Source organism: Corvus brachyrhynchos, unplaced genomic scaffold (genome assembly GCF_000691975.1).
Source record: "Corvus brachyrhynchos isolate BGI_N302 unplaced genomic scaffold, ASM69197v1 scaffold221, whole genome shotgun sequence".
In the NCBI taxonomy this organism is placed as follows: Eukaryota; Metazoa; Chordata; class Aves; order Passeriformes; family Corvidae; genus Corvus; species Corvus brachyrhynchos.
This window is the reverse complement of record NW_008236622.1, coordinates 3,552,043-3,567,498: the sequence shown is the minus strand read 5'-3', so window position 1 is coordinate 3,567,498 and position 15,456 is coordinate 3,552,043. Positions and strand designations below refer to the sequence as shown.

The 15,456-nt window shown below is 36.7% G+C and overlaps 1 protein-coding gene across 1 annotated transcript in view; it reads right to left on the bottom strand.

Annotated features, from left to right (window-relative positions):
- The window catches only part of DNER (delta/notch like EGF repeat containing), a gene marked incomplete at its 5' end in the record, with an annotated part of 68,665 nt that overhangs the window by 17,654 nt on the left and 35,555 nt on the right, over positions 1 to 15,456 (bottom strand). The window contains 2 exons of the mRNA XM_008644201.1: positions 5,577 to 5,801; positions 14,371 to 14,484. Coding sequence (XP_008642423.1) covers positions 5,577 to 5,801; positions 14,371 to 14,484 — 339 coding nt within the window. The remainder of the gene's footprint in view (positions 1 to 5,576; positions 5,802 to 14,370; positions 14,485 to 15,456) is intronic.

The window sequence follows — 15,456 nt, the reverse complement described above, 5'->3', positions numbered from 1 at the left end:
TGGAGAACGTTCTGCTGTGGGACCACCTGAGGGAAAGGCATGCTTCTCCTCAGGGAGGCAAGAGGCACCTTGTCATTCTAATTGAGCATTTCTCCTTGTATTACTGCTTTTAAATTATACTGATGTATAAACCCTGTAGTATACTGAATTCATACATATGTCTTCAAAAAGACTACATAAATAATCTCTGTATTTTTGTTGAAGAATTTAGATTGAAAAAGGAGAATTTTTCATAAATAACTTCAGAGTAATGGATTCTAGTGTAGTTGCTTCTTCTCTTTCTAGTAGTGCTACGATTCTGCTGCTTTTATGTTCACAGCCAATGCCAAATGCAGCTCTTGCCATCTTTCATGGTGTGCAACATTTCTGTGCACATATTCAGAAAGAAAGAATACCTACATTATCAACACTTCTCCAGCTACTGTGTCCTGAACAGGATAAAAAAAAAAAAACAGTAGGCATTACAGCTTCAAAAAAGGGCAACTTCTTTTTCTAGGTCACTTGAAACTGAAAAAGCCTTCAGTAACAGCATCTTCATGAAGGTCCAGTTCTGATGTGCTCTCTTCAGAGGCTGAGGAATGGACAGGGAACCTAAAAAACCCTAAACCAGAGATGTCCATATGTTACCCCTTTTTCCTCTACATGACCATCCCTTTGCTACTGGTCTTTACAAAAGCAAAAACAGATCTGTTGCCATTTTCCTCTTGAACCCCAAATTCTTCTTCCTCTTTCTTACGCAACAGGAAGGCTGCCTTGAAGAGAGCAGGTTATTTTCCTGATGCCTTCTGGCATAGCCTTCAGTTACATGCTGAACTGCACTGTCTTTGCACATGGCTGTTAAAAACTGCAGAAGGAGAAAATGGGAAAGGGAGTACACAATGTGTGTCACACGGGCTGATGAGGAGAAGACAGGGGCTTTGTCAAAGCCTTCAAGAGCCAAAGATACAGCAGAGTAATCTCTCAAGAATATCTGCTTATTTTGTTAACTATCAGGTTAACAAAAGAAAGAGGCTGAAGTTTACTCTCCCTTTAGAAATCAATAAAAAACAAAGCTGAAAGCTTTTTAGCCTTTTTAGACACTAACTCCTCAATAGTGATTCCCTGGGCTTATCCATACTTAACACTTCACCCAATCAGGGCAGCAGAATACAAAATCCCATCTTTATGGGAAGGCCTAATGGGGTACAATGCAAAACAGCTCTATTTTGCAGGGAACAGCATCAGTCCATATATATATAGCTGTTCACTAACACAGAGTTCATGTTATATAGTCAGGAAATAAATGTGTTCAGCGAAAGTCTGAACTGATACAGCAACTAAATAAGAGAAAGAGAGAAGAATTCTCCAGATAGCAGGAAGGTAGGAAGCCATGCTCACCAGCCATGGCCAGATTGCATGGAAGGTTGTCTTAGTGTAGAAGTGGAAACAAGATGAGAAGCAGTAACGGGCTCAGAGACAGTAAGGAACTGCAATTAACCTAAAGTCACTTCTTCCAGAGCTCACATACCCTGCCCCCATTACCAAATGTGGGCAGAGAAAGACAGAAAAGAAAAATTGCCAGTGCTGCAGACAAATGTTGCACTGGCCTCTGCAACGGCACTAAAATAAACCTATGCTCCTAGAACCCTCTATTAAGCTGCATTAGCAGTAAAATCAAGGGAACATATTCTATGGTACTACTTCTAAAGTTACAGCCACTTTTTATACCCTGCAGCACTTTTTCTGAAACTCCTCTTTTATTTTCTTTTTTTCCAAATGTTCTATATATGCCATATATATTTATATAGAGGGCAGGTGTTAATGTCTGTACATGTGCTTTGCAGTTTCAAAATCTATGTCTTTAAAAAACCCAAATTCAAAACATTGCTGTGATATTAAGCTATGCAATTTCTAGCTACATTTCTCCACTTTGGAACAGACAAAATTAAAAGTACTATATTAAGTATTTGCATTTGAAATTTATAATAGTAGCTGTATTAAAACAATTGCGTATAAAGAGTAAAAAGGTTTAAGAGGAGGAAGAAACTGCATTGGGATCCAGGGACTAAATAAAAATTCTATGAACAGATGAAGTGGGGTCCCACTAGTTTCACCAACCAGGCTCTAGATGAGAAATCCAACAAATGAGCACAAGAACTTTTATTAGAATTAGTTCTTTAATATGGGGTAAGAAGTAAAACACGACACAAACTCTGAATCTAATGTCCAAACATTAAGTATTTCTTTGTTACCTGTAAAGGGTGAGGTGATAAATATTAATAATTGGAGTGTGTAAGCATATAAATAAAGACTTAAGGTAAGGTTTCATGTGCAATTGAAAAATCAGACACACAATACAAAGTAGGTATGGTTGCATAGGTCTGGGAATTCCAGAGAGTCCCTCAACAGATATTTGAAGTATGTTCAACTTGGAAATAACTTACACACTTTTCCTTCCATTCTGGAAATAGGAATATTCAAAAGTACTAGACTGCTTTCCAAGTTATCTTATACAAATTAGCTTTTCTGTAGAAGCTATTAGATGAAAGGCCACAATGAAAGCCAACACACACAAAAAAAATTAGTAGTAAATGTTCTGGTTGTTCATGTTCTGCAAATTGTGCAGCTATGCAAATATAACTACCATCATTTATCATTCTTCAAATCTGTACACTGGCCAAAAAACCATGGAAGCCAAACTGCCAACCAAGCAAGGAGACTTGCATAGATTTTGGGCTAATTGGAACTATTTAAAATTCCTCTCTTGTTTAATTTTTGAGGCAGAAGTAACACAGATGAAAATCCATCCAACACTGTAAAACAGTGCATAAAGGAAGGACAGTATTTGGGTCACATATATAAACAAAACTCTTAGCTACTTTGTTTCTGTATTACAAAATTATATGCTCTGTAAGATACTCTAAAAATAAAAAAAAATAGTGCATCCTAGAGCTGAACACAAAAATTAAGTGACAGATTCCAAAGTTTTTAAAATTGTGTATCAGACATGCCAGATAATCAATACAGAAGAGAATTTTAAAATGTCATTCAACAACCTTTCCATTAATATATCTAAAAATATAATGTGTAAGAATTCAGGGATATTCTGAAAGCCTCCTGTACAAAGAACACAGTGGTCTAGGAGCTGGCACACTGATGCTGAGAGCCTGCAAGTGAGAAAGCCTCAGGGTCACAAGGCAGAGACATTTCTTTCCTGGTAATATCTTTATTTTTAACCCTTGATAATGCTACTAAACTGTACACAAATTTTATTCATTCACTTTACAGGTAACATAACAGACACTGTCAAGGTCTCTTCAAGCAAAATTGTAAATAGAATCTAGCTTCTTAATATCCCAGAGACATAACCCATCCACCCTAGAAAACTGCTTTTTGATAGAGATACCAAAAATGGATTAGGCTACAATTTGTAGTCATTACTTTAGTTTGGGGTTTTTTAGGAATTGCAACCTAGGGATCTTAAAGTTTAATTGCTTTTATCTGCCTTACACTCAATAATTACCCAAACCAAGGGCAAAGTGTATCTTACAGTGCCTCCTACATGCTGATCTACACAGAAGTTGACTGCCCTTTATCTAATATCCCTTTAACTCATGGGGAAAGTATCTGAAGATAATTGATTCAAATTCTGCTGCTATCACTTAATGTAAGACCATGATGGTATTTTTGTAACAGTGAAAAGGCATAAAAGAAGGAAAAGAATTATTCTGTCTATTCCTATCTTGCTATCACTTAGGTGCAGTTCTTAAATGGCCTTCCAAAATAAGTTACCCAAGTTTTTAAACTATTCACAGATAAATGATAAGCTTACTTAATTTGGCCTCTAGTTCCACCTCTATGTGAATCAAGTAATGTTATTTTTAAAACTGAAGTTTACAGCAGCTTACAAAACGTTTGGAAAAAATAAAGCTTTTTAATGTCATTTTTGGAGCAACACAAAAGAGTTCAACTAAATAAGTGCCATATATGGTCCTGGATGCAACCTCTAAGGCTTCTCATCTCTAACTTTTAAAAGCATAAATATTGTTCAAATAAAAATAAGTTTCCATAACATGAGAGGTCGAAGACTACTTTTAAGTCCTGAGAGAGATAGAATAATTTTGAAAAAATCAAACCATGGAATTCTAATCAGGTTTAAGTGACAAAGTTCCAAAAAAAGCTTTTATTTGACCAAGAATATTTTACTAGCTTTTCTTTGTTTGAACCACAGCAAAGAGCATGCTGAAGAAGATTAAAACTTCCCTGGTATTCTTGGAAAGAGAAATGTCTAGTTTTTCCTACTATTAATGACAAGTGCTGTCAACAAATGTATTACAAGGTAACACTACTATGGTATTGCCTGCATTTCACTTTCATATTTTTCTCCTTTATAAAAGAGTATGTAATTTAACTATAAATCTGTCAACCTCAACAACAAATATCCATTAGCTTCTGGTAATTTGTGAGCACCTCCCAAAAAACTTTTGACGGTCCCTTCCCTGTCTCTAAAAAGCAGATAAATGCTGACACCAACTAAAAATGCTGAATTAGTAGATTTCATTACAAAATCCCCATATTTGTAAATATCGACAAATAGATTGGTAGGATAATTGCACATCCTGCAAAGTGAGATGGAGGAAATGAAGAATTGTGCCTGGTTTCTAACAAAACAAGGAAAAGCAGCAGAGAGAAGGAAAGGAATGTAGAGCAATGTGAATGTCACAGCAGAGCTACTATCAAGTATCATTCCTTATTTTATCCCTTGTACACTGGAAATTTGTTTAAACCTTAATTTCTTCACTTTTCAAGTTTATAGCTTTATAGGAAGAGACTTTTAAAAAAAAAAAAAGGTGCCAAAATTATTCAAGTGAAAACAAAGATTGGTGCTCACACTTAAGCAGCAATGGATATTGCACTGGTTATCAGACATTCTAACTGCTACTTCCCCTATTAATTATCATTGCTAAAATGGATAAAGGGAGCTATAAGCACCCCAATATTCTGTCATATTGGTACAATGATGAAAAAAATCTGGGGCTAAGCCAATCGCTACCCAGACCCCATGACTGTCAGGCTGTGCTGTCAAACAGTTCCCAGCTGAGTCTCCTCACCCAGCTCACCTGAGCAGCACCACTGGATCTTCTCTAGAGAGACAATTTATGTAAACATGGATGGCAGAACTAAAACCCTTTGGAGCAATCAATATTTTTCCTTCTCTACCTCTGTTCAGCCACCTTGTCTGTTTTTCTCCCTTCCTAATGATCAGTGTTACATTTCCCACTCTCTCTACCAAATTTTGTAATTCCAACAGTGCTGATGCCTTGCCTTAAAAAGATTTATCCTGCAGACTACGGTTTTGCAATACAGCTGTAGAGTTCTGTCAACCCATATGGATCTCAGTGGGTATTTCAGTGCTCATTCCGCAATTTTTGGTTTTCCAAGTGCAATGTGTAGATTCCTATCATTACTCTAAACAGATAGAACATCTGCTCAACGTGTATTATAGACTGAAAAGAAGGGAAGGAAGTCATTTTAAGCTATATATGGAACCTACACATAAAAAAATATTTACAGAGCATGTAATGGTTGGTACAAACCAGGGATACAGAGGCATCTGTAGCTGGTTCCAACGCTGCGACAAATGCCATGTGCACACGGATTCAGAGCACAGAAATCAATCAGCTGAGCACATGTAGGTCCTGTAAATCCAGGACTACAGCTGCAGGAGAAGGCAAGTCTGTCTGTGTAACAGGTTCCATTGTTCTGGCAGGGAGATGACGCACAAGGGTCTATTTTGTTCTCGCAAGTGGTTCCTAAAAACCCTAAAAGAAATAAATGGATTTGATAAGTAAGCATTCTGATATGCATACAATTTTAATAACTAAAGCATGTTAAAAGATCTATATTCCTTTCTTTTCTAATTCCATGAATATTATAAAAATACAGACCTCTTATATAATAAACTCTAATTTTGCCCATTAACATTCTGTGAAAAGAGATGCTTTAGCTAAAATCATACTATAAATTATTAAGGCAGTGAATTGCAAAAATATTTGATGAAACTCGTAGTGTTTATCTGCTTTCTGAGTGAATCTGTCTTGAAAAGCAGAAGAGATTTTCTAAAGATCAGGAGCTGGCTAGCCTAGAAAAAAAGAAAAAAGCCAAAACTGACCTATTTTTCCTAACTGTTAACGTGTATGTTAAGTGTAACAACCTCTTAAACAGAACATGGGTTTATTGAGTTTCAATAATTTAAAGAATATCTTTTACAAGAACAGATTTCTCATTAGCAGGAGAGACAATGATTTATTGAAGCAACACCATGCCAAAAATAGACATAATGAAAAGAATATTCTTGCAAGGGAACTTTTAATCAGATGTAGGAGAGAATAATGTTCTAACAAATTGCAGTAAGTAACTACAGCTTGTATCTATACATACACATACATCATGTATGTAGTAACACAATGCATGGTTATTGTATCCTAAAGCAAGTCAGAAAAGCATATTCCAATTCTTGAACCCTTCCAACTAAAAGAGCAAACTGTCCTTTCCATTCAATTATATATATATTTTTAATAAGTATTTGGTCCATTTGTACAGACCATCACTCTTCAGGCTTAAAATTCCCTGGAATATCTTAACATTGTAAAAAAGCTCTTAACATTACAGTAGAATATTAAACAAAAGTGAGTAACCCACACGGAGCATACTACAGAGTTCTAGTCACAGAATTAGCAAAACTTATATTAATGGAACTAAGAAAAGCTGGGGAGGTCACAATTGCTCTGTGAGTTCCAGACAAAGTAGGATTTTTTGGTCACAATTGGCAGCAGGATTTTAGGGGCATCTTCAAAATATTAGGCGCTGGACAAATGACTTTCAATGTCACATTTCCATTAGATGTCCATAAGTCTTACATCAGAGGTATGGAATGAAAACATGGAAAAAAAATCCAGTTTACTTAAAAAAAAAAAAAAAAAGTAACTAGAAAGAAGAAAAGAAATAACCTACAGATTGGACTTTTAAGTTCTGTCATACAAACTCTGCAACAGACCAGGAGATAAAATCAGCTCTGGCAGGGCACAGACGAAGAACAGGCAAGAACCTTCTGTCCTCTCCATTTTGCTATCCTATGGCTCCAGGTGCTTCATGGGCTTTGTCAGGACCACCTGCTCACCAAAATTGAACAGAGAGAGCCTAAAAACAAACACTGTGGAATCCTATACTAGAGGTCCCTCCTGTAGATGATAACTAACCATCAGAAACTGCAAAGAACGGAAACCCCAAAATCAAGAATGTAATTCCAGCAATGGTTCACTGACAAATTAAAAAAGCCTGTACTGTTACAACAAAATCTTGGTCAGATTCAAAAGAATCTGCAAGGACTTTTAACTATTACCAGAAGGAGTAAAGAAGGATCAGCCAATGAGTCCAGTGAAATCTCTCAAGTAACTCTGAAATCAGATTAAAAAGGATCAACGAGATCTGAGGTCACACAATGACACTAATGCTGCTTCATTACAACCTTTGCAATAATCTGCCCTCCAAAGAGGAGGTTACTGGCAGGTGGCTAATGTTTCAAGTGACAAAGCACTTCAAGAACATATGCAGGTTTAAAATACACCAAAACATGTTGCCCTTGTGCTATCTTTGACTGCACTGTGAAATGTGTTTAGGTGATTCTGGAAGTTCAAATCTCAAGCATGAGTCAAATATCTGAGAATACTCCAAGTAGAAAATACAGAAATCTATTATTCTGGCATTTCTGAATGTACATTTAAATCCGTATCAGTATAATTGTTGAAAACAAATAATGCAAGTAATAACCTTAAAAATCAAATTCAGAGGTGTATTGGCTGAAAACAGAATCAAATTCTGGAGAAAAAAAAATCAGAACTGCTTATCTGCAGACAAATATCCTCTGAACTGCTCTTCAACAGAGCTAACATAGACCCAACCCTGCATCTATGTCATTGCTGGTATAAAAGGGACATGACAGAAATGCAAAGACTACTGGTAATTTGAAAAATCTGAATACAAAATTTACCAAGGAATGACACAGAATGTAAAGGGGAAAGGCAATAGTAAGAAATATTTATATTGGTAAAAAAACACCATACCATGTTTGTGCTTACGTGAATCAGGCCATTTGGCCAGTTGTCAAGAGTAGCAATGTTAAGTTAGGTGATATACTTTATAAATTGCTACAGACCTCCAGGGCAGTGACAGAAACTAGATCAGAAATATGTTTTCAGAGACAGAAAAGCTCTGGATAAAAGCCAGATTTCTCATCATGGTGGGATTTTAGTTACTTGGCTACTGAAAGCAAAAGAGCCATGTGCAAGTCAAGGAAGTTAAACATTTTCTGAAGACACCGCTTAAGTGCCTTTTGTACATCCTGTACAACAACTAATTTGTCTGAATGTTACATGAGACCCAATTCCAAGAATTACAAGTATGTGAAAAATTAAGTTGTGAATTTCTAGGGTTCAGGATTACAAAACCTTTAACTTTAAAATACAGGAATAAGTACCAAAAGAAACACAAGCAATTTATTATTTTCCCTGTAGAAATTTGTCTTGTGAGGAAGTATTTCATCAGAATTCTGTAAAGAGAAAAGGTTACTAATCAGAAGGATCAAGAAATCATTAAAATGCTGTAAGATTTTGATTGAAACTCACCCTAGCTAAGTCTTTATGGATAAAGATGAATAGAGGCTAAACCCATTCAAGCACTAAGGAGAAGTCTATTTAAAATAAGAGCAATTTGGGAAGGTGCCAGGTAAAAATGCTGCATTAGTGGGAAGTACCAGAAACTAAACAGCCATGAAAAACTTTAATTAACAACAAAATGTTCTTCAGGTAAATTAAACTCTCTTATGGTAATATGAAGAATTCTGCATTCTGATCACCAGTAACCTTGGGAAATCATCCCTATGCAACAGCTGTGTGACCCAGTTTCCTGGAGTCAAGATCGTAAATAGGTTTATTCTATGTAAACCTAAAGAAGTCAGAATGACATCTGCAAGATATACTAGAGAAAAAGGCTTTTACATGAACAACAAAGGAGAGGAAAGAGTGAAAACCTTGAAACTTAAACTATTCTAAATCTCGGCAAGTAACTTCTGTTCTCCCAGTCAATTAAGATTCATGGTGACAATGTGCGTTTTCTAGCTGCAATTGCAAATCAACACATGAATCACAACTTAGCATCTTCTATAGCTGTCAAACTCTATTTTCTAACCACAGAAATCATAATATGAGCATTCATAAATGTATTGCTTTCCAGTATTTTTAGAAATACCTGCAGATATGTTAGGACACTTTTGCTCAGTGTGTTGCCAGCAGTAATTACCTGTAGCTACTCAAATCAAACTGTCAACAGTAAAATAAAATCAATCCTAAAATGTGAATTTCAAGTAATCTATATGTTAAACTCTTTATCATAGCACTGTTTTCTCTCTGTCTTCTGTTCTAGAGGATGGCTATGACATCCATTATTGCTGATGACCATTTTTCAAAAATATATTAACCCGAATTAAAATATTTCTGCCCCTTCTGTCCAAGCTGGCGACATCCACACAGAGCTAGTATGAACAGGACGAGAACCCAAGCCAGTTTTATGGGGTTGGCCAGCTGAATGCAGGCTATTTTTATCAAAGATTAATTTTTTCCTATAACACTGAAGGCAGTTCATCTGCACTTATCATCAGGACATTAAACTTGCATGGAAGAGAACTTCAGAAACATCTTGAAACAGAAGTTTATTTCTTTATTAGAACTGATCTGCACTTTGCTCATTATTATCTGGCTTTGTTCTAAACCATAGTCCACAACTAAATTATTTTAATATTATCTTACAAGCAAAATGAACAAAGGGTCTCCAAATCTTTAAAATACGTAAAACAAATATATACACAAGTACCAAGTCTTTCATTTTATCTAATTTTAAAAAATTTGTGTCTGGAAGGAACACATTTCCTCACCACACAATCAGGCCAATTTCCATACTGTTGGGTTTTTTTATTTTGACTTTTAACAAAGATTTCTGTGAATGTGATAACTATGTAAGTAAGGATAACTAGCTTCAACATGTCTGAACTTATGTTTATTTATTTAATAATATCTGTTTATTAATTTAATGTAACAACATTTATTTATTCCAACCAGGATTTTTTAATGTTTCCAATTATTATTTGTATATTTAGTTCCACTTCAGGGTATTTTGGAAATACACATAACTTCTCAGAAGCGTAAAGAAAATGGAGTAACCAAATTTGTAAACTGATGAGCACTTCCCCAGTCAGCTCAAATAAAATGTATTCATGCTACTGTCAATACAATAGTCTGTTATACACTACAATAAGTGGAAGAAAATGAGAGGAGATATTTAAAAGTGATAAGGATGGAATAATTCTGAATAGAAATGTCAAATATTCATTTTAGAGTTCACATGTTTACTATGTATAGGGTTTTAGAATGTCTAGAAGTTTCTCTGCACAATCATTTGAAGGTAATATTTAGTAAATGTATGTTTATTGACATAAAATTAATAAAACAGTCGACGATACCCTACCCCATTGTAAGCAAGTACAAGATCCAAACATTGCTTTCACAATAACAATGTCAAAATTTTAAACAAATTCTTTGGTCTTTAGTATTGCTTAAGCTTCTTCACTACAAATTCAAGTATAAAATCCAATTTTCTCTTTAGTAGAGGTGATTCAACAACTTCAGATAAGAGTTTATTTTCTGACATATTCTGGATATTAAAAACTACAGTGCATCCCACAGAAAACGGAATCTGTAAGCATAATGAAATTTTCTTTACTGAAGGACTCTTAAGACAGTAAAATTTTCTAAAGAATCATCATGAATTGTTCACATCTGAAATAGGCTGCTTTTTCAGTGCCTCAGATCTGGCCTTCTGTCAGCTATCACATGCTTTTTCATGAACCAGAGATCTCATTTATAAAAGAAATGCACAATCTCAAGATCATTCATATTGTTTCCATCTCATTCCTTTATCTGCCATCTTTTTCTTTTCCCTTTGTGATACTTGCCATATTTTCTTATCCTTTTCTGCAAGCCATATTATATCTGCAGTCTGTAGTTCCCACACAAACATAGCTCTTTGGCTACCTTTTCCCACTGTGCTGAATTAGCACTACAGAAAGAAAAGCTTTTTCTCAACAAGCGATTACTATTAAGCACAGCAGAATAGCAGAGACCTCACTTAAATTAGAAAATTGGGGGTTGGTAGGCAAATTTGCAAGTTACTGCATCTGCAATTTTCAATTAACTACTCTTTGCTGCATTTACAAAAATTACTGAATCTCTTCAAAACCCAAACAAAAGCTCTAAAATTATGCCTCTGTGAGAGGATAACACCTCAAAAGATACAAGAATGATCAAGGGACAGTCATCAGTAAACTCAGACAATACATTTTGTTAAATTGACTCTTTCTTTCCTTCCATGAAATATCTGAATTCTTCAGCTCGTTGGCATTAGACCTTCCAGAACAAAATGAAAAAGCAACACCATATTACTTAACATGGCCCTGAGGCTACTCCAGAGCAGTAGATGGGCCCCTGCAGACAGGCAGTGCCACTTCTGTGCCAACACTCACCCTCATCACGGGAACAGCCCAGTTGTGTAACTTCATGGGAAACACTCACTCTGTGAACCACCAGCAACTATTAGAGAGAAACTTTGAGATTGCTCTTGAGTTATCACAGGCCGACACAAGAAGAGCAACCATGCACACAACGTGTCATTTATTCCTGTGAACCTAAGGATGATCTTCTCAGGTCCAAGGAACTAATATAAAACTACTCTTTATAAGATAAATAATCCTCACCAGTCCAGAAAGTGATTTCTGAAACATTCTATCCTCTCCAAAGGCTTTCTCTACATTGGAAATAATGCAGGTCAATGTACAACACCTGATTTTAACAGGAGTTACAAGTGTATTTCAGTAAAACTCTTTTTCCTTTGTTGCCCTAGCCCTTTTGAAAACATCTATACCATGTGAGCATGTCAGACACATAAATGAGCAAGCAGAGTAACAGCTTTTCCCCCAATTCCATCTTTGCTCTACAACATAGCTGTTCTTGGAAACATGGAAATAATACTGGAGACTAGAACTGGTTACTCTGTACAGAAAGTTTCAAAAAAATGACCCAAAAAGCATGTTTGCTCATCAACAAGGCCTAGGAGCAGAAAGGTTCTTCTTGAAGTCACTAAAAAACTGTTTTGGTTTTTCTTTCCTATGGAAGGGTCAAAAATCACATTGTGTCTTTAAGGCAAGTCCAGAAACCATAGAAAAACCTCAAGACTCCAAGCAGAAAAGGGGCACAAGCTTGTGACACATAATAAAAAAAGAAGTGCCAACAAACAAAAAGACCAGAATACTAAGAAAATGATACCAATGTGCCAAGAAGGAAAAAAGCAACGCATACAGCCTAAACACTATGATAGTACAATAACAGTGCCAAAATAAGCCTACTTAAAGCAGGGCACAAAACAGAAACAATTGGAAAATTATCAAACACAAATATAGATCAATGGAAAAGAAAGGAGCAGAAGGTAAATATTCAAGGAACAAAGCAGGCAACAAGACTGAGGAATCAAGTAGCTTAACACAGAGATATCCAAACATGAGCAAACAGAGAAGGGGCACCAGTGACTTGTTTCTCCTGCAGCACAAAGCTGCTGCTGGTGGAAATTCCGCACACCCAGCAGTGGCACAGCAGGAACCTCTCCATCAGTCTCCTTGGGGAGAGGGCTCCAGAGGGAGGTGGAGGGGAGGTTTCCCTCTCCTGTGGTCCCCACAGCACAGGGCCACAGCGTGGGGCCCTGGCACAGGCAGCAGGTGCATTTGCAGGAGCGGCACTGCTGCTGGCGGCCGCGCCAGGGCCATGGGCCAGGCCAAGCTGGCAGCCAGCCCCGCTCCCCTCACAGCTAATTGCCACTGGCACGGGATCCTCGAGCCGGAGAGCAGCCACAGCCTCGCACAGCGCCCAAGGCAGGGTGGCATTAGCAGGGCACTGAGAGCTGCTACTGGCACCACAGCACAGCCACAGTGCCTGGCACAGCCCAGCAGAGCCCTCCAGAGACCTCAGCCTACCAGTGACCCTGTCCTGTGGGCAGCATCACCAGGGCGGCAGGAGAGAAGCTGAGGTATGATCAGCATATTCGTTAACAGGTAATCAGGAGAGGGCAATTAATGAGCCACACACAGAAACAAATATGGCAGATATAAAACAACCAAATATCCCAGCAGCTGCTTTTCCCAACATTACTGGAAAGATAATTTCCTGCGCAGCATCCTTAAAGATTCTTGAACAGATTTCCTAAGAAAATCACAAGTAAATTACTGACCAATTCTAACATCTTGTATTTTTCTCCTGAATTTCACTACTATTTATAAGGGGAAAAATTTACAAAATTTTTTCACATGCAGGATCTGCTCGGTTGTCAATATGTCAATGTCTGTGTTTCAACACAGCAGTTAAGTGTTAAAGCATAGCACTCTCGAAAAGCAAGGAATCAGCCTGAAGAAACTACAAATAATCTTCATTATTAAGCAAGTAGATATTACCAGAGCAGTTATCAAAGACTTGCAACCTTAGAGCCAGCATTAAGGTGATGGTAGAACAAAACCAATATCCACAGATCAAGGAAGGACAGAAGTATAATTAGCTCAAAGTTCTAAATAACTAATAGGAGGCTTCATAATTGAAAGCTTCCACTCATGATAATTTTTTCATGCACAATTTAGGGATCTGTCATTGCAGTCAGCACAGTGTTATGAAAGCACACTCTGGCATTGAGGTGTCCTTGTTTCCCATTTACAAGGTTTACCAGTGAGAATCAGTGAGAAGCTTTCATGTCAAGAAAGGAGTATGTCCAAATGTAAAGGAGAATTAATTAAAACTTTGGGGGATTGAAATAATTCCTTTAGTTATTACTTTTACACACATTTTAGCCAACCAGCCCATATGCAGAAATGTGCAAATACTACAAGGGAGGCATCTTTTTCTCAAACATTTAGCAGACAACATAAAAATCAGATCACACCCTAAGTCTCCTCAAATTCACCTTTCTCATCTGTGCTGGAGCCTCATTTCTACTGCAGGATGAAAGAACATTTCTGTACCACATATACAGTGAAACACTCAACTCCTACAACACTTCATATCCTATTGCTGATTATACCAAGATTTCTCATCTGGTTTTCTTTTCTGCTTACAATTACAGGCTAAGACACAGTTTAAAAAACATTTAAATACATATCTAAACATCAATATAACTGAAAATTGAGACTAAGTACACCCCACAAAGCAGCACTTTGTATGAGGTACTAGACAGGTGTTTGCTGTTTACCTTCTGGGCACTGACAGCTGAATCCCTGGATGTGGGATGAGCAGGTACCTCCATTCTGGCATGGCTGCTGGATGCAATGATCAATCTCTGACTGGCACAGCTCTCCAGTGTAACCTACAAAACAGCTCACAATATTCAGAAGATGGAACAAAAACGAGGGTTTATCACCAAATGTATTGCTCAGCCATCCAAATAGTACCATTACTTTTCTTGAATAAAATTAACCAATATAAGCAATAGAATCCAGGATAGTCTTTTAATTTCTTATAAAATGAGATTTCTAATTAAAACATATACTTCACTGGAGAAACATTAAAAAATAGCCGAATCCTAGAGACTATAGCAATTGTATTTTACCAACAGCAATATGCTGACATCACTAGTGAATTGGTGATAGGTGCTGGGTCCTCATCAGTACCCATATAACCAAAAAAATAAACTCATTTTGGAATAGTTTTCAAATGCAACTTGAATCTCAAGTCAATAATCTTTAACAAGGCTTTAAACAGAACATGACACTAATGAATTATTTGTGCATATGCTAAATGACTGTCATTTGCTCCTACTTCTGGGCTTCAAAAAGGGTGTTTATTTTAAGTGGGAGCTGTGAAGAACTGCTCAGCACAGTTGCAAACTCTTCCAAATAAGCTTCTATAAGTTCACAAGCTACAGATTGTGTGTACTGTACCATTTGACCATAAGTTTGCTTTGTTCCATATGTCTGATGTCTGTAACACATCCCCAAAAAATGAACAAACTTAACATACAATCTAAATTATTCTACACTCCGTACTTAAATTTCTTAACAAATACCACACATTCCCCTTTTCAAATTTTTATTTACCTTCAAGAAAATATCTTGGATGCATGACCAAAGAAAAAACTACATGCTACACAGACACATCTTATCTTTTTACAAGGAACCCCAAAAAAAATTATAAATATCTTCCATAATGAGCATGTTTAACTGAAGAGCTGGTGTTAAAGACTAGTAAGCTATGACCAGATGAATGCTGCTATGAACTGGTATAAATGACAAAGACCCCAAGGTGAGACAGAGGACTCTGATGCAGAGGAGAAAAAGCA